Below are 27,992 nucleotides of genomic sequence, written 5' to 3' on the forward strand. Positions count from 1 at the left end.
AACAAAGAAACAAAAGGTGCAGGGGCCCAATTCTGCAAAAGATGCTAAAGGCCAGGACCTGGCCTGGAAGCTCAGCACAGGTTCTGGTATAGCTGACAGAAAGGCAGCTTTGTAAGGGTGCTTGGCCACGCTGAGTCTGCAAGTCCTTCCTAGCAGGAAGAGCTTGCCACTGTCAGGGAGGATATGGCCGTCCTTGTGTGCCTGCCACCTCCCTAAGGTCCCTCACCAGTAGGATGAGCTCCAAACATCCAGCACAAAGGCTTGCAGCAGCCCCAGAGAATGAGCAGCCATGGGGAGAGGGGCAGCCTAGAAGCATGGTAAACACTGCAAGGGCCAGAGGGAGTTCCCAAGGTTAGGAGTTCTTGGTCTCTGCCCTTTAGGCGACAGGAAGGACAGCCTTAGCATGGCCAGCACTCAGAGCCTCGGAGCAGGTGACTCCACAATTGGCAATGCTCCCAAAAGCACTGCCACACCGAAGTATGACTGTCAAAAGAACTGCCATCTCCCTTTCACCTACAAAAGGGCTTCACACCCACTGCTGACACCAACACGTGACAGCCATCTTCGCAACCATGAGCAAAGCAATAGGGATGCTGTATCCAGTCAGGGCAGGCCTGACAAAAACAGGCAGGGCCGGCTCCCCATAGGTATGGAGGACCAAGGAACAGCACGTGGCTACTGGGGACAAGCAAGCTGGCCAGACAGCTTGGTTCTAACAATGTAGCAAGTGTGTCACCAAGGCCACCTCAGAGCCAGGATGGAGACTGCCAGCCATGACAATCCTTGATGGCGCCAATCAGCCAGGGCAGGAAAACAGGTCCTGGCGCAATGCCCTTGTCCAAAAATCTAAGCAAGCCAGTGAGGAAACAGAAGTCCAGCGGGGTTCCTGTGTCTGATACTCCACTGAGGCTACTTCCCAGCGGTGACCGTTTAGGTCATTTGAAGGCAGCAGGCACAGCAGTACACCTCCCGTGACCCATGGTGGCTGTGTCATAACCCTCCCTAGAGACAGACTCACTTTCTCCAGAGGATCTGTAGGAATCCATTTGACTCTCTGCACCACAGCCACTAGCTAGTCAGACTCATCCTGGCTCGTGTTTATTTTCCCACCATGCTTAAAGTTCACCTTCATAGCTACCGACCAATCAAATGTACAAGAGTATGTTACACGCTATACAGGGGTGACCGGGACCCTAGTGAGGAGGTGTGCGTTCATTTTTAAAGTGCATGCGTCCCCCACCCAGGCCCCAGCGCAGCCTCTCCGCCCACTCGGAGGTCAGGAGGTGAGGGACTGGATGTTCCTAAGCATGTCGTCGAAGGCCTGAGGCGACGGGGCGTCGGCGTTCTGGAAGGTGGCCTGGACTCGGCTGTACAGGCTGAAGGACTTGAGTTCCAGCCAGAGAAACCCAAAGCGGTCCTCATCAAACAGGACAAAGACGCCAGGAGTGCGCTCAGGGCTGGTGAAGCCATGGCCGGCGATGAGGCCTGTGCCGTAGAAACTAGAGAGACAAGAGTGAGCCATCAGAATGGGCCCGGCCGGCGTGAGGCCACACCACATGGAGCGCCCACAGGGCACATTCGGCCAGCCATTTCCATAGCCCCCAGCCGCATCCCAGCAATAAGCAGGTAAGCAGCACCCAAGGAGGGCCTCGCCTCACAGAGCTAGGGCTAGGCAGAGAGGTCCTGACTAAACTCTGCTAGGAATAAGCACATCAGAGCCCTAGAGACAGGCCATGGCTCTACGCCACTTAGGTAGTCTGTGTGCAAGAAACCAAGATTGCCTATTTGTGGCCCAGAAGATACTGTGGCAACTGAGGCAGGAGTGCCAGGCAGGACCCCCAGGGATTTTCCATGCCCCTACCTGCACCTAGGCATGTATCCTGCCTGAGGCTGCTCAGGAGAGCAGAGAAAACAGCACTATGGATCCGAGGCTCCTTAAATGAGGGAAGGCAGGTAACTCAATGGCCACAGAGACTTCCTGCCTCAGTGCAGGGGCCTGGCCCTTACTCATCTGTGCAGAATGGTGAGGGTGGCCAGGGCTAAAGAGGCAAAAGTCAAATGGGTGTGAGCTGGTGCCCAGCAGGTTGGGTTTCGGGTCAGTGGCCCACCACCTGCAGGGGTGGACCAGGAAGACATACGCCCCCTCTCCCTCAGCAGTGCCAGCACATGTGACAAAAACCACTAAGGGGCTTATTGATCCCACAAGTATCAAACACAGCTACTAGTGGGAGGAGACAAAGGAATCACAGAACCATACACACCAGGCTGACCAAGCAGTGTGAGATGCATGTGATGCCACCAACCACAGGACCCCCAGGCACGCTGTAGAATCCGAACTCTCCCCTGCTCCACTACTTGCCAAATCTGTGGGGCATGGCCCTTGTGTGTCTTTTACATGGCTAACCAACTAAGCCTTCTTGAGCCACTGGCGAAGCTTTGCCATCTGTGCACCTGAAGTGGCCCCAAGTCCTGGAGGCTCTTGGAAAGCCCCCAGTTGGTCCTTCTAGGAAGGGTGCTGTGTTTGATCTGCGGTGCTGTGCGTCCTGCCCCACCCCACCTTCAGGCTCAGGGTTCGAATGCCGCCAATGCTGCTCTGTCTGGAAGAAGCTGACAGGGCCCAGCTGTAGGAAGGATTACTGAAGCCGGCCTGACCCCTGTTTCTGACTTATAGTCAGCTCCCTGGTCCACCTGTGGGTTGCTTCTGCCACACGCTTGCAGCAAGAACACATCCCAACCCTCTCCATGCCTCACCCCCACCCTCCCACCCAGCCACAAATGGCTGAAACCATGAGTCAAAAACAGACCTTGAGCCAACTCAGTGGGAAAGGATACTATGATGCCTGGCTACCTGAGTTCAAGCCACACACACCATGGTGCATATACCCCACCCCCCCCCCCCCCACCCCCAACAGACAGACAGACACACACACACACACACTCTCTTTCTCTCAAAACAGACTTCTAAGCTGTACACCTCTCTCTCTCTCTCTCTCTCTCTCTCTCTCTCTCTCTCTCTCTCTCACACACACACACACACACACACACACACACACACACACACACACAGCCTCTAAAAACAGACTTCTAAGCTGTGAGGCAGGGATCCCTCCACCCTCCCGAGAGCACCCACAGCTGTGTTGGCTGAGAGCTGGGCCCTCGGTCCTCACCATAGCCGGCAGGTGCGGGGATAGTCCTCATTCCTAGAGCTGACACCCACAGGCAACACAAACGGCTGCCCCTGCCCAGATGAGGCCGACTGCCCGGCTGCCTCAGCTCCACTGCCAGCCTCTTCGCTGTCCTTAGCAGGTGGCCCTTCAGGACCCCTGGCTGAAGGCTCCCGGGGTGGGGCAGGGCCCTCGCCCGCCTCCTGCTGCTCCTGCCGAACCTGCTCTCGGACCTCCAGCACAATCCTGGAGAGCTCATTGAAGTTACGGAGGTTCTCCACATCCGGCAGCTGGATGCGGCGCTGCAGGTCAATCTCTACAGTCTGCTGCCCTGCAGGGATGTTGGGGTCACCCTGCAGAGAGGACAGTGACAGTAAGCAGACCCACAGAAACCTCCTGGGGTCACCCTGCAGAGAGGACAGGTGACAGTAAGCAGACCCACAGAAACCTCCTGGGGTCACCCTACAGAGAGGACCGGTGACAGTAAGCAGGGCTGGGAGACCCACAGAAACCTCCTGTCCCTGCAGAGCATGCATCAGCAGCTCCCACGACTGGCTAGAGAGTGACACGAGGTGCCCAGCTGGACTGAAGGCACACACAGGTGTTCCTGTGCCTTGAGTGGGCCCCACCCCCGCCCCTTGTGCAGTATGTGGGCTCTCCCAGGGTCTGGCTGAGAACAAGCCAGAAGCTCAGCTCAGGCTGGCCCTGCCTGGAGCACAGTTCCTGAGCCTGATCACCGCCATCCTGCCACCCTGTGCTGGAGGGATGCTAAAACCTCAAGGGAGGGGCTGGGGGAGGTCCCACCATACAGCTGGGCCCTTGACTCTGTACCTTGTGGAGTTGCTCCCAGAGCAGAGTGCGAAACCCCAGAGGTGATGACGGAGGCTTTAATTAATTTAATGCTCAGGACACATTTGCAGGCCTAAGACCCTCCTCCCAGAACTCAAGTGACAGGGGACTGTGGGAGCAAAGAGGACTTGGCAAGGAACAGCCACACGTGCAGCTCAGAAAAAGGACAGAAAGAGCTCAGAAAGAGGACCTTTATCTGAGGCTTAGAGCTTAGCCCAGCCCAAAACAATAACCAGACAACAGGAGCTGTGGGGAGCCCCCTGAGGCAGAGGGTCCCAATGAGTCTGCACAAGGGTGTTAGCTAGGCATCTTGGAGTCCCTTTCCCCAGTTCCGGCTCATCAGAATCTAGGAAGCCTGGGTCATCAGTGTCAGAGAGTGCCTAAACCTCAGCATGCCCAGCACTGCTGGGTCCCCATTCACCAAATCCTGGGCCCCATGGTGGTCTCATGCCTGACCGCCATGCGGCTGTGAGGGAATGGTATGGCTCACCGTGATCTTGGTGCCCCGGGCACGTGAACCGTGGAAGCTGAGCATCACAATTTCCAGGCCGTGGCTGCCGTAGGTGCCCTTAAAGAGGCCTGGCTTGATGAGGTCATCGGGGTGGCTGGGGGGGAGGTAGATCCTGCGGTAGGTCAGGCAGTTGCTGCAGGGGGGTGGGCAGAAGAAGGGGCTCAGCTCGGCTGGACAGGCATCCTCCATGCCTAGGCAGCCACTTGCCCGAGGCTGTGGGCACAGCCCTCCTGGCACCAACAGGCAGCATCTCAGGGCCTAGGACGGCAAGCCATGAGTACAACACAGCCCCCACAGATAAAGGGGGCCTGCACCCACCATATCTACACTTTCAGAAAGGAGGGACTAAGTCCACAGTATCCACACACCGAGTTCCCAGAATCCAAAAAAAAGGGGTAGACACCTGTGTTCATAGTACCCACAGAAAGGGGACAGCACAGTCCCCATAGAGGCAGGCCACACTCCCCCAGAGGGAGGGGCTGTCCTCTCACCTACAGTGACCTGGACTGCTTTCACAGTCCCGCCAGAGGCAGCACCCCCCACGGCAGCACAGAGGCCTGGACTCACTCGTACTGACTGGTGTAGATGAACTTCATTAGAATCAGCTCCTGCATATGCTCGTGAAAGATGTCTTCCAGCGTGCGGCCCCACTCCTCCCTCAGCCACGTCCGAAATTCCTTCAGAGAACAAAGGCGTGGGGGTCAACGGAGCGGAAGGAGAGAGGCTGCTGTGTGAGGCTGGGAGGACGAATACTCCCAAGCCAAAGTGGCTGCATGCTGGGCAGACATGACCAGGAGCTGGTAAGTGCCTGGGAACTGGGTCTGAGGACGGCCCGCATGGGGAAAAGCCGAGCCCTCCTTCCCCAAGGCACACAGACCTGACAAGAGGTCACAAGGGTTCCCTCCGGCGGCGAGGCTGGGGCCAGAGCCCCTGTGGGGGACAGTGGATCCAACACTGACCCAGCTCCACCTGCACAGCCCTGGAGAGCTTGGGCACCTGGAAGAGTGCAGGTGCAGCAGGGTCCCTGTCCTAACCCCTGGCATCCCAGGCAGCTGGGCCACTGCCTGCGCTGACGATGAGGCACACAGTAGGACCCAGCTTGACAGCTCTCCTTTCCCTCAGCACTTTCACAGCCTGTTGAGTCCATACAAAGTACATTTATAGAGAAGAGGCCTTCAGGAACACAGTGTGTGTGAGGCATTCTGCTGCCGTGTCCTGCAAGTCCTGCTCACTCAGGACAAGTCAGTCAGTCCCTGCTCAGGAACCCAGGAGCCACTGCAGGGCCCACAAAATGCCAGAGCCACGGTATAGTCAATACCAGCACAGACCAGGAACACAAAATCTTCTATCTCTTTCCAGCATCCCACACAAAGTGGGACTTGAGAGAGAACATTGTGTACTGGTCCACTACTGCACAAGCCACGGAAGGAAGCGGGCAAGAGGGAAGGACCGAAGGGAGTCAGACCTGGGACAACCACCTGGGCAGTGCACTCTATAAAGACAAAAATCCCAGCACTCGGGAGGCAGAGGCAGATGGATCGCTGTGAGTTCGAGGCCAGCCTGGTCTACAAAGGGAGTCCAGGGCAGCCAAGGCTACACAGAGAAACCCTGTCTCAAAAATAAATAAATAAATAAATAAATAAATAAATAAATAAATATAGAAAGAAAGAAAGAAAGAAAGAAAGAAAGAAAGAAAGAAAAGAAAAGAAAGACAGACAGACAGACAAAGATCTTCTGCAAACTGACCTCACGTACCACACCCCACACACCACCCTGAGAAACCGGACAGCCCATGATGGAACCTCACGCAAGTGGAAAGAGTCCAGCCCCGTGGACAAAATGGGAAGATGCCACAAGCTCTCACTATCATCCGGTCAGTCACGCATGAGCTGTCTGTGACCCGAGGACCAGCAGGTGGGTCCCCGGAGGCATAAGACAGATGAGATCTGGCTCATTTTCAACAAAGATGTCCAAATTCTGACTAAAGAAAGTCTTCAGCCACCCAGAGGCTGACCTGGGAGCGGGTGTTAGGAAGCCCCTAGCCCACTGCTCAGAGTGAAGGTCCGATGCAGAGCGATCACCAGCCATCCTGCCAGGGCAAGCCCAGCTACACAAGGACAGCACCAGGGCCTACAACACGGCTCAGGAGTGACTGTCCATCATGTCCATCCAGGGACACGCTGTGCCAGGCACTCAGCAGTCACCATTGTATGCTCCCAGCAGCCCTGGGAGATGGCCAAGGCTGACGGCATGGCTGTACTTCCTCCTCCTCCCGCCTCTGCTCTTCTCAGCGCCTTCACATCTCCAAGGCTAGTGTCTGCAGGAGATGGGGTGGGCTGCGTAAGGGGGGAAAAGAAGCTGGTTTGGCTGCTGCAAGAAGTTCAGGTGTCTGTGGACACCTAGAACGGACATGCCTGTCTGGCATGTGGCTAGAGACCTGCATTTGTCACCAGGGCCCAGGGCCCAGGAAACCCAGAATGTACAAACACAGCACTCCACCTCTGGTCTCACTCCTAACAAGAGACACCCACTCACAGTAAGCTCTGCTCCTCACTTCAGCCAGGAGCATACTGCATTTGAAATCAGGAAAAACCCTCCCTTCAAAGCCAAGGAGCTGGGAAGAACCCTAGAATCCCATCACGTATCTCTAGAAACAGAGCCCATGATCTCTAAGGTCATAGCAGCTGAAGGCCATGCTAGAAAAAAAATGAGAATTCCAACAACCTCACAAGGACAGCAAGTCCAGACTGTAGGAAACCAAAGTTCACCAGCAGGGTTAGGACAGGGACTCAGCCAAGTGCAAGCACTGTTCACTAGAACTCTCCTGGGGTGCTCTGGCCACCAGGAACCCTAGAAATTGAGCAGGTAGCTATGGATGTACCCCTCATAAACAGCTCCAACAGACACCCACACTCAACAATTCCAACTTATTTTTTAAAGATTTATTATTTATACAGTACTCTACCTGCATGTGTGCCTGCAGGACAGAAGAGGGCATCAGATTTCATTATAGGTGGTTGTGAGCCACCATGTGGTTGCTGGGAATTGAACTCAGGACCTCTGGAAGAACAGCCAGCGCTCTTAATCTCTGAGCCATCTCTCTGGCCCTCCAACCACTTCTTAGTGGTGTTGTGGCTTAGATGCAAGCCAAACCTCAAAAGCTACATTAACTCACTTGTGTACATGGCAGAAAGCCCAGCACATAAGCATCTACTGTGCAGCCATGGTCTAGAAACCCAGGCCACCAGGTCCCAGGTGGACCAGGCATCTCAGGTCAGCCCGAGGGGCCCCTGAATTGCACATCTAGAAGCAGCTTCCAGAAGTTCAAGTGGGCGGGCTCCCACCAGAAGGTTCAGGAGCGCGCAGGGTTCGGAGGACATCAGCAGTTCTGTGCTCGTGTCATGGGAGTGTCCGTGAGGTGGACTGCAGGCACACTCTGCCCAGACAGGGCTGGGGAGATAGTGTGCAACAAAGATGGTGGTCATGAGACGGTGCTTCCACGCGATGGGACCTCACATGCCTCACATGACGGGTCAGTGCCCACGAGAATCCACGGCCAGCCACACCTCCCTCCCAGGTTCCAGGACTCACCTCCTGCCGGCCACCGGACATCCTGTGGTGGTCCGTCTGGTTGCACTTGGTAGAGAACTCATCCCTCTTGACAATCTTCAGCGTGACCACAGAAGGAAGAGGGACAGGAGGGACAGTGAGTGCCAGCGTCCACCACCCTCCCCACCAAACCCACCGAGACCCAAATGTGTCACGTCTGCAAGTGCAGGAATGGGAGACTGAGGCAGGAAATCCCAGGCTCTGCCTGAGCAAGAGGATGAACTCCAGGCCAGGCTGGGCAACTCAGCGCACTGTCTCAGAATAATAGGACAAGAACGGGGGCTGGGGTGCTGCAGAAGTGGCTCAGCGGTTAAGAGTACCGACTGCTCATCCAGAGGACCCGGGTTCAATCCCCAGCACCCACCTGGCAGCTCACAACTCTCTGTAACTTCAAGATCCCACATCCTCACACAGACAGACATGCAGGCTAAACACCAATGGACATAAAATAAAAATAATTTAAAAAAAAAAAAAAAAGGGATGGCTGGGGTATGTAATTCGGCGACACACTTGTGGTGGGGACATGAGGACTCAAGTGGTAGTGTGGCAGTGCAGTGATCTCAGAACTGGGGCAGTAATGACAGCTCAATCCCTAGGGCTTTCTAGCCAGCCTGGCATAACTGGCCAGCCCTGGGTCACAGCAAGAGACACTGACTAAAACACAAGAGGGACAGCTCACCGGTAAGAACAAACACCACCTGAGGATGGTCCCACCTCCACATGGATGCACACACAAGCCCACAGGCACCCCCACACACATGGATATGTGCACACATGCCCACCCAAGTAGAAATTTTGAGGGGCTAGTGAGATGGCTTGGCAGGTTAAGGCACTTGTCATCGACCAAGCTTGAATATCAGAATTTGACCCCAAAACCTACGTACATGGTAGGCGAAAACTAACTCCAAGTTCTCCTTTGATCTTCAAATGTGCACTGTGGCCCACACACATACCCACAAAAGTATTAATCCTTGATTTTTTTTTTAAAGCTTTAGAAACAAACAAACAAACAAAAAAGACCAAAATGCATTTATAACATACCATTGAAAGGAAGACACTTAAAACCCATCCCCCAGCATGTGCACTTTGAGCAACTGACACTGCATTTCTCCTGCCGAGCTGGTGGGAGCCAGTGTCAGAGTGTAAGCTCTTAACTGTGCCATCCAGCCAACATGAAGGAGAGAAGCCAGCTTGCAGGGAGAACAGCATAGCTCCAAGCAAAAGAAAGTTCCAATGGACCCTCCATCTCCATGTAGCCACACATGGCGTGGGGCAGACCCTCCCCTCACCACACTGAGCTGGGCAAGCCACTGCATGCAGACAAGGGATCATGGTAGAACTGTGGCAGGCTGCAGCTGACGGTGCCATGGAATACCTGCCTGGCACCTACCAGGACTGCGACAAGCAGAGAAGGATAGTCCTTCATTGTACATGCATGTCATGTCACAGGGGACCCAGCTCTCCTCTTACCTGAATGTGGCCATTGTGTGGCCCTTTGTGGCCATACATACACTCCACCGTGGCCGACTTCCTTTCCATTAGATGGATTCTAAACAGTGGCTTGAATCGCATGGGGTCGCCAACATGGGGGTCATGAGGTGGCAGGTACATCCAGCCAATGATGAACAGTCCATCCACCTGCAGCAAGGAAGACAGTGGGCACACCGGGCAGGGTTTTCTGCTTCAGTCAACAACTGCACATCAGAGCCGGTGGCCGCAGACATGAGCCCGCAGCCTCCCTCAGCGTCTAGGAGCTGAGAGCCCTATGGCTGCTTGAGTTGTCTTTAAACAGTCCAGGGCACAGCCTGAGGCTGAAGGACTGCTTACAACAATCTTTGTTCATTTGGAAAGTAACAGCTGGCCCTGAAAGGGAACCATAGGGGCAATTTTTCACTCCTCTACTGAGCCAAAAACTGGCAGTGCCGCTCTCCGGCGTGGGCACCTCTTCCGTGCACAAGAGTCACCACGGGGCTCCCACTCACCACCACGTTCAGCAATCCTCCATACGGCCCAATGTCTGGCTGCCACAGCCCCAGAATATGTCTGTATCGGTGAAGCACTGTAGGGAGAGGAGGGAAGTGGTTACCCAGCATGCTCCACTCACTCACGCAGCATGCCCCTGGGGCACAGGAAACACCCCCACTGTGAACCACTAGAGATGACAGACAGTCCAGCCTGTGCCTGTCACCAACGGCCACTGCTTCTGCTCACAGAGCAAAGGAGGGGTGAACAGTTCCTAACTGTCCAGTACAGGAGCATGGGGGGTCTCTGAAGGTCATGGAGTCACAGCCGGCTACTAAACACAGCTCACACTTGGGCTTACCAGGCAGGACCACAAAGGAAAAGGGACCGCAGGTCTTGGCCTGGGTTACAGGGAGAAAGACAACCCAGCCTCTGGACGCCATTGAAGAACTGCTACTACCCCCAGGTGCAGCTCGAGACCCTCACAGAAGGTTCTAAAGACAAGGTGTGGCCGGACATGGTCACGCACGCCTTTAATCCCAGCACTTGGGAGGCAGAGGCAGGCAGATCGCTGTGAGTTCGAGGCCAGCCTGGTCTACAAAGTCAGTCTAGGACAGCAAAGGCACACAGAGAAACCCTGTCTCGAAAAACCAAAAAATAAAATAAAATAAAGACAAGGTGTGGGTCACCGGCTCAGGTTCAGGCTCTCCGACTTTGGAAACAGCGAGGCAGCCATGACTAATGCTCACACCTGAGCTACTGACAAGCAGCCTGTGGGCACATGCAGAAAACTCACAAAGAGAAGAGGCCAGGGAGGGGCCAGGTGCAAGGCACACTGTGTGGACATCTTACCCTGAGTGCACCCACACCAGCCACATCCTCATCACCTCTAAGCGTGAGGCTAGCTAGCCCAGGATGCCCCAGCCCTTTCCAAAGAACTACAAGGATGCACAGGCTGCGGACAAACCAACCCACAGGGACCATGGCTTCCTAAAGTTGCCTTCCCACCTGCCTCTGAACTCATAAGCACAGCACACAGTATCTGAACCTGGGGTACATACACGGTGATAGGGGCACACTCCTAAGGGTGGCCACTGCGTCATCCTGCAGTGTAAGGAGGAGAGAGCTCAAAGGGCATAAGAAGAAAAAGGCAGCATTTTGTCATCACTTACAGTTGAAGAATAGAAAAGCTGGAAAAACCACCCATTTCAGAATCATTTTAGAAAAACACTTCAACTCACAAACATAACAGCAGGAACGGGATGACACGTCACAGATGACTCCATCTCCATCTCAAGGTGCATAAACCCTGGGGAGAAGCCTTGCCTCCTCCCTTCAGCACACACAAGCAAGAACTGGGTACCGGGAGTAGAAACAAGCCACTTCTCCCAGCAGCCAGTCTACAGGTGCTTACAAAATCGACAAAACATGCAGCCTGCCTCCCAGGTGAGTCCTGCGCTGCCCAAAGTGACAGCCCAGGTTCACCCGGCGCTAAGTCAGCTCAGCAAAATTCAGGGAGGGCAGCCCCAGCTCCAAAACGTGGGCCCAACGCAAGATGGAAACAAACTGAGTGTATGTGTGTGCTCATGTCTTCACTCTGCCTGCGGACAGTGGGTGAGCCTGAGAGCGGCCCCACACTTCCCTCTAGTCCAAAAGGACAAATGCAACTAACAAGCCTCTCTCGTCCTAGTCACCGAGTCAAAGTCAGCAGCACCATGGTGCACAGTTAGAGTGAAAATATGATACCACGCCGGGCGTCTGCTTTTAGACTGATGTCACTCTGGGGGAGTCAGTGTTAGTGGCTCCTAGGGAAGGGGAGGGTCTGGAGCTCTGTAGAGGACTTCCCAACACATTGCACTGTGCAGCCCAGGATCCACAGGGTCCAGCACATCCTGTCACCAAGGCCACGTCCTCGACCCTGCACCCACAGTCACTCCAAGGGACATGTAAGTTCAGAGCACTTTGCAGTCACCCTTAACTCACACAAGGAAGAACAGACAATAGTGTCATCCAAGGACAGAAGTGTCCCTGAATGTCCTATAATACCCTACAGAGGCCAATCACTGGCATTCCACAGATCTGCAGCAGCTTGATTCTGCCTGGGACAGTCCTACACTCAGGACACTTCTCATGGCGAGGACTTTGCACACAGATCCTACCTCAGGCAGCAGCGGCCCCCTCTCCCCCCGCCGTGGGTGACGAAAAGTCAGGTAGGGCCAGGTCCCAAAGCCTTCATGAGCAAGGCGTCACAGCAGGCTGGTGAGAAAACGCACTGAGGGCCCAGCTAAGTGCCTGGAGGCCAGAGAGATGAGGGCACCAGGTCAGGGTGGGCCTCATATTCTTCTTTTTCTTCACGGGCACTATACGGGCTACCAGGACTCACTGCCAGGGACACTCCTCATAATGTGCTTTCCAAGCCCCTACCAAGTGCTGTGTGACGCAAATGTACTAAACCTTGGCAGGACAGCAATCCCCACCCTGCCGCTAGGCTGCCGTGACAAGCTAGATCACCAAACAGAAGGCTGAAAACCCAGGCCCTCAACAGCACCTGACAGGAATGAGGGAGAAGGAAGGCTCTACCTACTGACAGACCTCCTGGGAGGGCGGGCTTCCAATCTGATCCAGAAGCAGCTCATGTGGCCCTGCATGGGGTCAGGGGTTCTCACGGCCTCCCGTGAACTGTGCCTTCCCTGTGGGGCTGGCAGGACCTGCTGCTCTCTCCTCAGCAGGGAGGGCTGCCGGGCCCAGGACACAGTGTTCTAGAAACACTGTCCAACAGAGTGTGGGAAGTGTCTCCACACTGCAAACAGACAGTGCTCCCAAGCTCAGGCTTGCCCAGGTCCCGTGCCCCGCCCCACCCAAGTCTTCCCGCACCCCCTGGCCATGACCTTGGCAGTTAGTCCACCTCTGTGCCAGCCAGTGTAAGCAAAGGTTTTGTTAGCGGCTAGTCAAAGTGCCCACACAACACCCAGGAGCATGCTAGGCAAAGGCAACATCTATGAAGCTGGGACTGTCCCCATGGGGAGGCAGAACCCAGTGTCCAGACCTTGAAAGCATGCTGGAAAATAAGTTACAAGCTTGACTGTCCATTCTACTGCTTTTGTTAGACAGGAAGTGGCCATTCATAACCAGCTTGGTTTTGGGGGGAGGTGCTGGAAACAGGACTCGCCTTACACTTACTATACAGCCAATGCTGGCCTTGAACCTCATCCTCCTGGCTCCACCAAGAGCCAGAAGTGGCAGGCAGGGCCACCACTCCCAGCTCTCATCTCTTTCGTGACAACTGAAAGTCACTCTCCCATCTTCAATGTGTCAAAGAAAACTTCCAGCACTCAGTCAGGCCAGGAAAGCAGGTGACTTTTTAAATACTTCATTATAATTTTATCTCTGGTGGGGGGGATGTGTGGGTGTGGGTGTAGGAGGGTGTGAGTGGGTGGGTGGGTGTAGGTGTGTGTGCATGTCCGCGCATGCACACATCAGTCAGAACCTGGGAGTGAGACAACACAGTAGTGTCATTCTCCCACTTTTTCAAGTTCCTAAGGTAACCAGGCTTACGGGGCAAGCACGTTTACCCATGCTGTATCTGACCTGGGGGGGGGGGGGTGGTTGTCACATGATTCTGTAAGCTCACAAGAATAACTGGCAAACGTGGACATTGATTTGGTTTACATTTCATCTGGGTTTTTGGCTTTTTGGGGGTTTCTGGTTTTGTTTTTTGTTTTTGTCTTACTTTGTTTTGTTTTGTTTTTTTTAAAGTTGTCCTACTCTATAGCTCAAGCTGTCCCACAACTTACAGCAATCCTCCTGCCTCACCCTCATGAGGCTCACAGGCTCACAGGCATGTGGCACTGAGCCCAGTTACATGTTATTTTAGAATGGAGGAGCCTTAAAGGCCTCTACACAGCCTTCTGCCCTCTGCGCTACCTCAATTTTTCTGCCACTGTCTTAAAAAATATTAGTGAAGTGTGCCTGGCTAAACTACCATGACCAAGATGTGCTGCCCAAGACCCTGGAAGCGACTGTGGAAACCCAGTCCACACATTCAGAGCCTAGGCTGCCACTCAATGTGGCCCACCACAGTGAACCACAAACCACAGCAAGGAGAAGAGGCCAGGAAGCGGCATCTCCCCAGGGCCGTGAAGTGAGCCTGTGAGCATCCATGCAGCAACGCCAGCGGCCGCAGTGCAGCTGTGGGGTACGTACGGCAGGTGTACACATCTCTGTACTCCATGTGCTCGTAATCGGGGAGAATTTTCATGAAGCGTCCTGATTTCACGCGAGGGTTTATACCTGAACAGACACAGCAGGAAAGGCTGAGGGACCCTCCCATGTGTGACCCGGCACCCTCTTTCTCCTGGCACTCCTAGTTCTGGGGGTCAGGCTGTGCCACACTGGCCGCAGAGCACACTACAGGATCCCCTGTTTACTAAAACCCACCGCAGCCATCAACTCAGGTGGCCCCTGGGGCTCCCTCATGCCTTGTCACAGCTCACTGGGACCTAGAAGTGGGAGAATAGGTGTGGCTGGCAGGTCCCTACAAAGACACTGTCCTGTGGCCAGCCTCACACTCTCCCTATCCTCACGTTGTGTGTTTTGAGGCAATGTCGCATCTGTCACTGATGAAGCCAGACTGACCAGCTCGGCCACCTGTGCACAGACGCAGGCTGACTCTCTTCAGCCATTAGCCCCAGGGTTTAGAAGTGTGTATAGACTTTCAAAATCTCAGCTCCCACATGGCGAGGCTCACCAGAGTTTGCTCTGGCCAGTGCAGACCAAACCCCCGGGTGCTAAGAAGCAGGCTGAAATACACTCACAGAGCCAACAGCAGAGCTCTGGTGTCCTCGTCTGCCCACCTCCCCCATATGACACTGTCTCCCAGGCAGGTTCTCCCACAGGACAGAGGAGAGCAGCTGTGGAGCCCCATCCATGTGTGCTCCGTGGGCTGTCACAGGACAGCAACACATGGCCAGTGTCCACAGCTGTGTCCCTGTGCGAATGAGACTGCTGGCTTTCCTAACTCCTAGCTTGTAATGAGGGTCAGGCAGCCATACTCAGAGCAGTCAGAGAGGGACGGTACCACCCAAGACATGATGGCAGCCACCTGACTGCAGTGTGGTACACATGAGCACCACAGGCCCCCGAAGACTAGCGAACCAGGGACAAGAACGCTGAGCGTTCAGAGGCAGAGGCTTTGGAAAGTGAAGATGCTGGTGAAATGATCAACAGGGCCGGGGGTTAACATGCTTACAGAAAAGGGCTGCACAAGGATGTGCAGCACAGGGCAGAGGCAGCCATTCCGGAAACAGGGAGCTAATGGAAAAACATGGCTCCACAGTTCCTGCAGGCTGTCTACACTTCAGCAGGCTGCATAACCAACTGAACTCTAGAGCACCAGAGTGTTCCTACCCAGCCCACACTGCTCAGCGCTGGTCTCTGGTAACAGGTGCAAGCTGCAGCTGGGCAGGAAGCAGAACAGGTAAGCTGCCTCGCAGCAGACAACTGTTCACAAAACGGGAGTAAAGTCTGGGGCAACGGGTATGCCATGCACCCTGACCTCATCAGTATATTCTGTGTACTGTCCTGAGGTCACTGTGTCCCACAAATACACACAATCATGTATGTTAGAAACAGAACATATGGTCTGAGATGTGGAAAATAGACAAAGAGAGCATCTGCCTAGCACTGGCATCCCCACCCCCACCCCATCCCACCAAAGTAAAATATAGATTAAATAAATAGAAACACGAGCCCTGTATGCCTTTAGCCATTATGAACTTAGAAGTAACGTGTCTAGAACAATGAAAGCAGCAACCTGACCAGCAGTCATGGCTGCCACCGTCTACCGCGCCCTGGTATAAAGGCAACGTGCAGAAGACAAGGGGGCTGACTCACGCTTTGCGTAGACATCCCGGCAAGACACGCCTGTGATCTCCAGCTTCCGCAGGTTCTCACACACGCCATACTCTGCAACAAGACACAGGCCAGATGTAAAAATGGAGGCCCCCACAAAGCAGCAGAGATGTGACTGTGGCAGGCGGGCGAGGGCGGGCACACACGTCTTTGGCAGTAGCAATCTGCCCTTCGCTGTGTGACCTCAGCTTGCTCGGGAGTGAAGCCCTTCGGAGCTGAGTCGCACCCCGCCCCCACCCCACGCACTCCCACCTGCGCCACCTGCTCTGCTACCTAACTGTACAGTGAGGGCACATGGTGGCCGTTCACACCTATACGAAGTCTACACTGGTGTCAGGGTCCTGGGTGGTCAGAGGCCTACTTAACACACAGTATGGGCCTGGCCTCACAGCAGATGCTGGAGAGCAACGGGGCACGTGATGTCCCTTTGGTCAAGCTGCCCTAGTCCCACTGAGAAACACAAATGGAATGCACAGTGGGTCCTTCCTGTCAACAGGTTAAGTGCGACAGAGGATGTCCCATCTTCAGAGAAATCTATAAAGAGGCATCTGGCAGAAAGCCCTCCCCAGTCAGCACTTCTCTAGCATTAGAGCGGGTGCCAGGGCTGCACCCCACTCTCAAAGGTCACGCTTTGCTAAATAAGAACTGTCCCTTTAAGCTAGCCAATGGTGTAAGAAGGTGAGCTCAAGCCCTGACCACTGAGAGTGAGGCAGGAGACCCTTTCTTTGCCATGGGAATAAAAACCAAGTAGGACCAGCACCGAGTGTGGCCCCCACTTCACTCACACAGCTGCAGATGGTGTGGGGACACTCCTTTTCTTTTTTTTAATAAAAGATTTACTTATTATGTAAACATTATGCACCAGATCACATTATAGATGGTTGTGAGCCACCATGTGGCTGCTGGGAATTGAACTCAGGACCTCTGGAAGAGTAGAGTAGTCAGTGCTCTTAACAGCTGAACCATGTCTCCAGCCCCATTTCTAACACAGCATCGATGGAAAGAAAGGTCCTTAGCACCCTCCCACCCCCTCCACTCTCCCACAGTCACCAACCCAAGCCTTCATCTCACCACAGCGCCACCCCACCCCCAGCTCACCTCAACCAAGTGCCAGCCCCCTGCCTCAGGTCTCAGCGGAGGGGGACATTAAGCACAGTTTATGGCACCACTGAGCGGCCTCTCCCCACAATGCCACCCCCCACCCCCAAGGACTAGCCAGGACGCACTGCATTTAATCCTGCCAGCACACCATACCCAGGAAAGGCCCATGTCCTGTCCATCTGCACTGAGGCAGTAGGCACAGACGAGATGCGGCCTGAACAAAAGACCATGAGCCTACAGTGGGACCCAGGGACTAAAGGCAGGTCAGGGCCCCTTAGCAGTGAGCACATGGCATGAGAAAAGGTTAAGAGGACCCTTGAACCCAAAGGCAGCTACAGCTCACACCTCCAGGGTCACACCATGTGTAGTGTCAGGCTGGGTTTTGTAGCACACCTCATCAGTTGTTCACAGTGACCTCCCTGATCGAGTCTCCAGCCTGGCCACAGGGTGGGACACCAGCTGCCTAGAATGGGACATACTGCAGCCAATGAGGGGTCTCTAATGCTATGCCTCAGCACTTCCATTCTGATGGTCCCCAGAAGCTGGTCTTTCCCCCCTCAGGAACAGATGCCACTAGCTCCATGCCCTGGGTGGGAGGGATCCTGCAGGTACTCACGGGCTGTCAGATGCAGGCATCCGGGAGGCTCTCTGGGCACCTCAGGAACCAGGGCCTCCAGCTTCCTACAGGGTCCCTCAATCCACCCTAGGCCCCAGAAGAGTACAGTCCTACAGCATTGTATGTGGCTGTCCCCTCCAGCCCAGTGTGTGTGTGTGTGTGTGTGTGTGTGTGTGTGTGTGTGTGTGTGTGTGTGTAAGTGTATGTGGTGTGTGTGCGCGCACACTATTAATGAATAAACTCAGAGACTAAGTCACATAGGGGTCACGGCCTGGCTCCAAGGATGTACGCCTTGGCACATCTTACTGATGAGCTCACTCAGCTCTCCAGAACATCCCAAGGATTGGGCCTGTGTCTAGAAGGCCCCGCCTACTCGCAGCAATTCTAACAAGAGGGAGGGTGCTAATCAGCAAACATGCAGGAGAGACCAGAAGTGGAGAGACTGTGGGCCAGCTGGGCCAGGATGTGGCATCTCGGCCGTGTACCTCTAGCTCACCTTCCAGAAGGCCACCATACCCCCACAGCCCACTTCCAACCTCAGATGTGCTGATCCTGCACAGTCCACCCTTGCAATTGATTGCTGGAGCTGAGCAGTTCCTATCCAGTCATCCTAGGAGGAAGGGGTTGAGACAAGGGCAGCCACGTGGCCCAGGCCCAGCACCTTGAACATGATGCCTCGAGGCGACCTTGCCAACTCTGCCAGGAAGAGCCGGAACCGACTATAAAGCACAACTGCACTGGCTCCCACCGCACAGCAGGTGCAATGGAAGGGGCAGGCACCGGGTCTTCGTGCTGTCTAACCTGAGCCCCAAAAAAGCTGCCACCACTCAGGTCCTCAGTAGAACTTATCTGTGTGAATTGCTTTCTCCAGAGCCGGAGAGCTCCAATGCCCAAGCCACCCTATACGGGGACACCATAGGCTGGGGACATTTAAATGCCCATCTGATTATCACAAGGACATGCATGTGAGGCCTACCCACTGGCGGGCAGACAACTGAGACAGCTAGTCCACCCCGATGCTGTGGCCCCCCAATCACCATCAGGCCACCTTCGGGGACCCTGGCTCTGCTCCAGAGACGACCAGTCAGGTGATATTGCTTTCGTCACCCTGCACCCATCTGACTGACACACTTCTACACTGTCCCCAATCACTCACGCAGTGTCCCTTTATTCATATCACTGAAGGCCAATGACTCGATTTGATTTTCTACTACCTAACCCGACAGAAACCACATCAGAACTGAGCACAGCTAGCCCATGAGCCGCAGTGGCTTGTAACACTGGTGTGCATCCTTCCCGTAAGTCACGCGAAGAAGCTGCCGTGGGCTTGGTAAGGGCCTGGGCCCTGGCTAGCAGCTAGGTGGTAGCTTCCCTTCCAGGAAAGCTAAGGAGTGTTCACACCATCACCCTACACCCAGCTCAGCCAAGAGGACTAAAGTTAGCATGCCACCCTGCTTTGTTTCTTTGCACGGTGCCAGTGCTGGAACCCCAGGCCATCTGTGGCCCGGTACGCGGTACCCCTTGAGCGACTGCAGGCCGACAGTTTCCCTCGCCACTCCAGTGAAGAGGTACAAGTGGCTCTCTCTGAGAAGTGCCTGCCCCACAAAAGGCAGCACAGAGACAGAACCCCGGGAGGGTGTGCATGTGAGCGGAGAGCAGGCAAGCCACAAGCCTACACTGCCGCAAGCCCCAGCGAAAACCCACTCACACTCACTGCGGGCCAGCGGGTGCTGCCAAGCCCAGGTACGAGGAACTGAACATGGGATGTACGGAGATGTCACACTCCTCACGCATACACCCTGCACAGCAGCCCGACAAGTCTGTGGTAGGGTTGGCACAGACATGCAATGAGAAACTGCGCTGCTCCACGCTACAACATGGATGCTCCTTAAGAACTTGCGCTGTAAACCATCCACTCACAAAGGCCACCAGAGTCCGCTCCTGAGCCCCCTAGACACTTCACAGACACTAGCAGAACACGGAAAGGGCTGCGGAGGGCAGCACTGAAGCCTAGTGGTGTGTCGGTTTGGAGAGACAGTTTAGGAGAAGGCAAGCCTACAAATGGGCTTCCAGTGTGAGCCTCCCGCCTCCCCTGAAGTGAGTCCATACATCTGAGGGAAACTGGGTTTAATGATGAATGTTTGCTGGGCCTTTGGAGGCACGGCCTTCCTGTACAGCATACACTGACCTCAAACCTGTATGTAATCCTCCCACCTCAGTCTCCTGAGCGCTCTTATCACAGGCCAGCACCCCCATGCCCAAGATGTTATGTATATTTTACCCCCAATAAAATAAATAAATAAATAAATAAATAAATAAATAACAGGACCTGTTACTTCACTTCAAATACTACATAAAAGCTTAATTAAACTCAGGCACAGTCATAGGGGAGGGGAGTAAGGGGAAAATGGGAGGGAGGGAAGAATGGGAGAATACAAGGGATGGGATAACCATTGAGATGTAACAAGAATAAATTAATAAAAAAAAGATTAATTAAAAAAAAAAAAAGCTAGGCAGTGGTGGTGTATGCCTTTAATTCCAGCACTCAAAGTTCGAGGCCAGCCTGGTCTACAGAACAGAGTTCGAGGACAGCCAGGGCTACACAAACAAACTCTCTCTCAAAAATAAATGAAAATAAAAAGGAAAGCAGGCCAGGTGTGATGGTGAACACTTTTAATCCCAGCACTTGGGGACAGAGGTAGGAGAACAGATCTTTATGAGTTTGAGGCCAGCTTTGTCTACACAGCAAGTTCCAGGACAGCCAGAAATACAGTGAGAAAAAGAAAAAAGGTGGGGGGAGGAAGGAAAGAAAGAGAGATGCTAGCACCGACTATAATGCTGGGATGGTTGAGGCTGAGGCAGGAGGATCACCTATGGACCCAAGGCCAGCAGCATAGGGCTATATAGTGAGTTGTAGGTAAATCTGAGATGAACTACAAGAAAGAAGGGGTAAACCAAAGGGGTCTAGGGGTGTTAAGGGAGAAACTATTCCGAATATTCTGACAGGAAAACATCCAAAAAATACTCTGAAGTCAGGTGTGGTGAAGCACACCTTGGATCCCAGCCCTCGGGAGGGAGGGACAAGGGGATCTCTGCGAGGCTGAGGCCAGCCTGCTCTACAGAGTGAGTTCCAGGCCAGCCAGGGCTACAGCCAAATCACTGGGCTCCACCTGCCCTGCAGCCCCACCTCCCTCAGGGATCTACTGCAAAGTTGTGGCCTTCTGCCCAGCCAGGCCAGCTCAGAGACGCAGCTGCTTCCTGCAGATGGCCCCAACTTCCAGTCACTGGGGACTCAGTGTCACTGTCCCCAGTTGTCTCTCTTTTTTTTTTTTTTTTTTTTTTTTTTTTTGGTTTTTTGAGACAGGGTTTCTCTGTGTAGCCTTGGCCATCCTGGACTCACTTTGTAGACCAGGCTGGCCTCGAACTCACAGCGATCCGCCTGCCTCTGCCTCCCGAGTGCTGGGATTAAAGGCGTGTGCCACCACGCCCGGCTCGAGAATCCCAGTTGTCTCTTTTGGGAACCCCTGATGTGTCCCTGGGGAAGGCCAACACAGGGGCAGAGCTCAGGAAGAAACATAGTGGCTCTAGGCACAGGGCCAGCAAGGGATTCTGGATTCCCACAAGGGCCTCGGAGAGATTCCTAGTCAGTCACAGGACCAGGCCATAAGCTAGGTGGTGACAGATGAGCTTACCGGCGACGGGGTGGACACACAGATCACCCCTCCACCCACCGTTTCAGCTTCAGATACAGACGTCTGTCTGCCCAGCCACAGGCTGTGGCTGCAGGAGACACCTGTCTTTTTTCTTAAAATTTATTTATTTTAATGTGTATTTTCTGTGTATGTGTCCGTGCATCCTGAGTGTCACTGTCTGAAAAGGCCAGAAAAGCATGGTGGTGGTGGTGAGCCATCATGTGGGTGCGAGAGCCACCAGCGCTCTTAACTGCTAAGACGGCTGTCCAGCCCTCCTTTCTTTTTTAAAACAATTACTTTTTTTTTAGTTCATGCTTACGCATGCTTTGTCTGCATCATAAGCACACAGTGCTTGTGGAGGCCAAAACAGAACACTGACCAAGCCGGGCATGGTGGCGCACGCCTTTTAATCCCAGCATCTGTCTCGAAACCCTGTCTTGAAAAATCAAAAAATAAAGAGAGAGAGTGAGAGAGAGGAGAGAGGGAACGAGAACACACTGGGACCCCTGCAACTAGACTTACAGTTGGCTGTGCAGACCACGCTGGGGCAGGGAACTGAACCCAGATCCTCTGAAAGAGCAGCCAGGGCTCTGAACACAGAGCCACCTTCCCACCCCGGCCACTCACCCTGAAATGAAGCAAACCCTGACTACAGACCCTGCAGAATATCACGCCCCGCACTGCCGAACATTAAGGGGCTAACAAACAGACCAGCTGAAATGCACACAGGGTCAACACGACCTCTCAAGCAGCCGGTAGAAGGCAAGCAACCTTCCAGTCTCCAGAGGATGCCCATTCTACTCTCATGATGACTGGTCATCCCCAAGACACCTGCACAGGCAGGGGAACGGGACAGGGACATTGTGGCAGAGCACCCACTCACCTATGGTCTGAATTTAGGAGTAGGCTGTCCTGGACCCTTCCTAGGGTTAGGACATGGGACATTCCCACACACCAGTGCCAGGCTTATGCCACACAAGGAGCGAGGAAACCAACCTAAAACAAAAGCATAAACGCATGCCAGGCGTGGTGGCACGCATGCCTTTAATCCTAGCACTCCGGAGGCAGAGGCAGGAGAATCGATGTGAGTTCGAGGCCATCCTGGTCTACAAAGTGAGTCCAGGACAGCCAAGGCTACACAGGGAAAACCCTGTCTTAAAAAACCAAAAAAAGGGGGGGGGGGAAAGCATAAACGCACAAGCCAGGTGTTAAGGCAGCTTCTGCAGCAGTAGGGAGGGAGGCGTGAGACTGGAGGAGGTGCCTCAATTTGGGCCCTTCTGCCCCTCCAGGACGTGGACAGGCCCAGTTCCTGTTTTCTGGAGAGTTGGCTTTCTCTGCTGGGTCCCCTCTACAGGACGGGTGGGCTCAATGTGGCCACTGGACATTAAATATTCCTAAAGGGACTTCAGGTATCCCCCAAGACAGCACCTCTAAGCTCAGTGGCCCTACGGCTACGCCACTCACAGTGACAGCCAAGCTGGGAGAGTGCACTGGCCTCCTCTCTTCACCACCATCCGGTCAGTGAGGGCATGAGGAGCAAGCCCACAGTGGACTCCCACTCAACACTGTACAGGAATTACAGGTGTCCTAACAGCGAGAATCAAGTGTGTCTGCCCCACAGTCCTTGCAGGGCGCCAAGCGGAAAGCCAACTGTGACTGTCTCCTTGACTTGAACCCCACCTTAAGAAAGTTATTATATTTATTCTACCTTGTCACACGATATTTTTTTTTAAAGATTTATTTATTTTATGTATATGAGTGCTCTATCTGCATGTACACCTGCAGGCCAGAAGAGGGCATCAAATCACATTATAGATGGTTGTGAGCCACCATGTGGTTGCTGGGAATTGAACTCAGGAACTCTGGAAGAGCAGACAGTGCTCTTAACCCCTGAGCCATCTCTCCAGCCTTTGTCACACTTTATGTATGCAGAGCCTCTATGGAAATGAGGGGAATCCCCCCACCAGGCAGGACTCAGGGACTGAACCCAGGACACCTGGCTTGTCGGCATGCGCTTTACTCACAGAGCCACACTGCCAGCCCCTGTATAAACAGTTTGATCTAGAATTAGGACCTGAGATGTCAAAAAACGATAGCCCTAGGCTGACTTTAAGGAAACACATCCAGCCACGGGGCATCAAAACTGGCAGCAGCCGATCCGGGTGAAGCATTAACCAGAGGCCTGCCAGGCAAGGGCAGGTACCAAGGCTCCTGCCCTCAGTGCTCCGTATAGACAGCCCTTCCCACATGACATAACTGCAGGTGGCCCTTGGCCAAGGGAGGTGACGCATCAAAGAGAATGTTTATGTCCTGGTGGCTGGGTGCTGGGCTCTGTCCCTCTCCTCTGGGACGTCATTCTGGCACAAGGCAGAAGCAGGACCAAGTTCGCTTAACAGAAGGCAGTCACTGGCTTGCCCAGAGAAAGACTCCAGGGAGGGATTCCAACAGTGCTCAGCTGTCCCAAGTCGCCCTGCATCCTGACATGTGTGCCACCACAGCAGAGGGACCAAGGCAGCAACTGCTGATGTCACTAACTGGACACAGAAAGTTCTGATAGTCTAAATGCCGCCGATGACACCATCCCAGGTTCCTAGCGTCTCCAGGCCCAGACTACTACATCTGACAAGAAAGCAGTGGTTTGGTGTTTGTCTGTTTGTTGTTTCCTGAGACAGGGTTTCTCTGTGTAGCCCTGGCTGTCCTGAAACTCACTTTGTAGACCAGGCTGGCCTAGAACTCAGATATCTACCTGCCTCCGCCTCCCATGGGCTGGGATTAAAGGCTTGTGCCTGGCTAGCCATTTTTTCCCCCTCCCCTTTGTTTTAATTTTCATCAGTAACAAGAATGGAACCCAGGTTCCTTCTCTGAGTTGCACACCCCCCCACCCCATCCCACCCCCCCCACCCCACCCCCACCCCATCCCTGAACTCTTTTTTTATTTTTATTTTTTAACGTTTTTCTTTTTCGGTTTTTCGAGACAGGGTCTCTCTATGTAGCCTTGGCTGTCCTGGACTCACTGTGTAGACCAGGCTGGCCTCGAACTCACAGTGATTCCACTGCCTCTGCCTCCCGAGTGCTGGGATTACATGTGTGCGCCACCACACCCGGCCCTCAACTCATTCTATAGCCCAAGCAGGCCTTAAATTTTTGATCCCTCTACCTCAGCTTCCTGAGGGCTGTTGTACCACAAGCCTGGCCACGATGCCTCGCTTAGAAACTTATTAAAGCAAATGTTTTTTTGTCCACACCTTGATGGTCAGTCATGCGCAAGTCTCAGAAACAACAAATCCTGGCAATAAAATCATAAACACATAAACCAGTCCAACCCCCTCCCCTGGGCCATACCACAAGCAGAGCCAACAGCAAGCCCTGCCAAGAAAGCTCAAGGCCTGCTCATGGGACAGGGCTGGGTCCTGCTTTTCACCTAAATCAACTGGATTCTGGAATTCAGGAAAGAAGATGCTCAGAGCTCAGATAAGTAAAGGCAAGCCTGTCTCACACACAGCAATTCTCCAGGAAGTTAGGCACAAGAGACTTCCCAGTGAGATCCACAAATCCTGAGCCTGCCTGTCAACCCGTCCCTGACTGGCATAGATTACACTGCCTGAATAGCCAGGTGCCCCGACACCACAGTGCCCCGGTGTCTGGTGTGAGGGTGGTAGAAACAAGAGAATGAAGGGTTCAAAGCCATCCTTGTCTACACTGGGAGACCTTGTTTCTCAAAAGGCTGCCCAGAACCTCATCAGCTGTCCACCAGCCAAGCTCAGCACCTACAAGTGCCAGAGAACACCTGAGCACAGACTCTGAACTCAAGCCGTAACTAACACAGGAGTTCAAAAACAAGCAGGTGAGAACAAAAGAAACATGGGACAGAAATCCTTCCAGACTACCTGAATAATAAAACCCACAAACCGAAGGGAGAAAAAAATGCTGGGTGCCGGGCTAATCAGATGCTTGGCATTTAAAAGCACACACCGCTCTCGTAGGGGACAGAATTTGGTTCCCAGCATCCACATAGGGTGACTCACAAGCATTTGTAACCCCAACTCCAGGGGCTCGTGATCATAATGTCTTCTTCTGAAACCAGCAGGTACCTACAGAAACATGCGCACGCTCGTGCACACACACAAATAAAAGTAATAAAAATAAATCTTTTTCTTTAATGCCAGGTGTGGTAGCTCACACCTGTAACACCAACACTCTAGAGGCTTTTAGTTCTCGAGGCTTTAATTTCTGGAGTCCCATAAGACTGCCAAGCGAGCGCTGTGACAGTGGGAGGGACTAGTACAGACTCCCCAGAGCTGTCCCCCACTGCTTTCCACACTGACAATGGGATTTTCTGACTCTCAGAGTGTGTCCCAAGCTCCAGTCAGTTAGCATGGCTGGAGCACGCCTTTGAAATTTCGAATTTCACAAAAAGCCTGTGACCCACCCTGTTCTTGGCCAGGGCCTACCTGCACCCCCTACTACAGTTCCTCCAAACATCCACACAGGCTCAGCTGGCTGATGGAGGGTACTCTGGAGGGTGCTGAGTGTCACAGGTGTACACACTAAACATCAGGCGAAAAACCGGTCAGCTCAGCAGGTAAGAGCACTTGCTGCACAGGCAACCAGAGTTCCAGCGCCCGGAACCCACAGAGCAGAGGTTCTCAATGTGGGGGGTCAAGACCCTTTCACAGGGGTCATTTAAGACCATTGGGAGATACAGCTATTTACATTATCATTCATAACAGTAGCAAAATTATAGTTACAAAGTAGCAATGAAATAATTGTATGGCTGGGGGGGTGGTCGCCACAACACGAGGAACTTATTAAAGGGTCGCACCATTAGGAAGCTGTCCTCTAACCGCCACAAACATGCATGCCCACTCAGACACATGCCTCACAAGTAGTAGTAGTAGTAATAATAATAATAATAATATAAATGAAGTAATTTGTTTTTTAAAAAGGGGGGGGGGGGTCGGGTGGTCTGTGAGTTTGAGACCAAGCTGGTCTACAACAGGAGTCCAGGACAGCCAAGGCTACACAGAGAAACTCTGTCTCAAAAAATAAAATAAATAGGGCTGGAGAGATGGCTCAGAGGTTAAAGGCATTGACTGCTCCTCCAGAGGTCCTGAGTTCAATTCCCAGCAACCACATGGTGGCTCACAACCATCTACAATGTGATCTGATGCCCTCTTCTGGCCTGCAGGTGTATGTGCAGCCAGAGCACTGTATACATAATAAAAATAAATAAATATTTTTTAAAAAATAAAATAAATAAACTTTAAAAAAGGGCAGCACACAGAGAAAACATTTTCACCTGTCCTATGTGACTAATGGTTACTACTGAGAAATGGTTACTACAAAAGAAAATAAAGACAAAAGACAACCAAGACCCTACCCACAGGCCAACAGACAGGCCAAATCGCAGTGGTGAAGGGCTTTCCTGCTTCTCCTTACAAAAGCCTCCAAGTCCCCCTCAGGAGGGGCACCCACCACCAAATGCTCCCACTCGGCCGGGGTAATCTGCCCAACATCCCATAGGGGATAAGTGGAGCCAAGGCCAGAACTCTGGTGTCAACCATGAAATCATACGGCAAAGGTAAAAGGACCCTGCGGTGGGGAGGGCCTGGGGAAACCGCTTCTCTCACACAGCCTGTCATCCCACAATCCCACTTTGGGAAGTGCAGGCCCACGAAGAGAGCCTCAAGAGGTCCCAGGAGAAAGATGTAAGTGCCCTAAATTTCTACAAAACGCACAAAGCGGTCTTCAGAGTGCTGTGGACAGAAAACAAAAACAAAAACGCTGAAGCCTGTGTGACATGCAGGTAGCGGAATCCCTGAAGCTCCCTTCACCAGCAAGGCAAGAGGACGCACACCATCAAGCCACTCAGACCGAGTGTATGTACACAGAAAGAAGGCCTCCCAAATAGGACTCTGACCGCTTTTGCGTCCTCATTGTAATGAGTGGGTGGGCTGTAGGTTTGCGGTGGGTAGTTTTTTCGGGGGAGGGGGGCGTGGGATTTTCAAAAACACGGTCTCACTCTGCAACCCAGGCCTTTTGACGATCTGGTTTTCTAAGACAGGGTCTCACGCTGCAGCCCAGGCCTGTTGGCTATCTGGTTTTCTAAAGAGTCTCACTCCGCAGCCAGGCCTGGTTTGGAACTCTGCACCATGCCCCTGCTTCGGCCAAGTGCCCGTGATATGGGATGTCCCCGCTCACCCTCGCGGCAGCGCCGTCTCCAGATGGTGTCCGTGTGCAGGATGCGGCGAAACCTGCTGCAGACCTGCGCCAGGCTGGGCAGGTCGGTGCCGGGCAACGATGCAAATATCTCCACTAGCAGCTCCGGCGGGAGCTCCAGCAGAGAGCAACGCGCCGGCCCCGCCTCGATACGCTCCTCCTCGGGGTCCGTGTCCGCCTCACTGTCCGCCGCTGCAGTCTCGGCCGGGCCGCGGCGCTGCTGGCGGCGGCGGCACCCACGCGCGGGGCCCACGCCGCAGAGCCGAGCACACACCGCCATGCCCGCCACCACCGCGGACGCGCGCACGCGAGCGCGCACGCACAGCGCTCTGCGTAGGCAGCGAGATGGCCGTAGACCC

At 53.7% G+C, this 27,992-nt stretch overlaps 1 protein-coding gene across 1 annotated transcript; it reads right to left on the reverse strand.

Annotated features, from left to right (window-relative positions):
- Window positions 1-565: 565 nt before the first annotated feature.
- Fbxo31 (F-box protein 31) lies at window positions 566-27,928 on the reverse strand. The gene is made up of 9 exons (XM_051168708.1): window positions 27,616-27,928; window positions 15,988-16,059; window positions 10,116-10,192; window positions 9,604-9,771; window positions 8,116-8,190; window positions 5,092-5,201; window positions 4,504-4,657; window positions 3,168-3,517; window positions 566-1,499 (listed from the first exon to the last, which is right to left on the reverse strand). The coding sequence occupies exons 1-9, from the start codon at window positions 27,911-27,913 to the stop codon at window positions 1,277-1,279; spliced, it is 1,527 nt and encodes a 508-aa protein (XP_051024665.1). The 5' UTR covers window positions 27,914-27,928; the 3' UTR covers window positions 566-1,276.
- Window positions 27,929-27,992: the final 64 nt, after the last annotated feature.

The sequence above is a fragment of the Acomys russatus genome, chromosome 26, assembly GCF_903995435.1.
Source record: "Acomys russatus chromosome 26, mAcoRus1.1, whole genome shotgun sequence".
In the NCBI taxonomy this organism is placed as follows: Eukaryota; Metazoa; Chordata; class Mammalia; order Rodentia; family Muridae; genus Acomys; species Acomys russatus.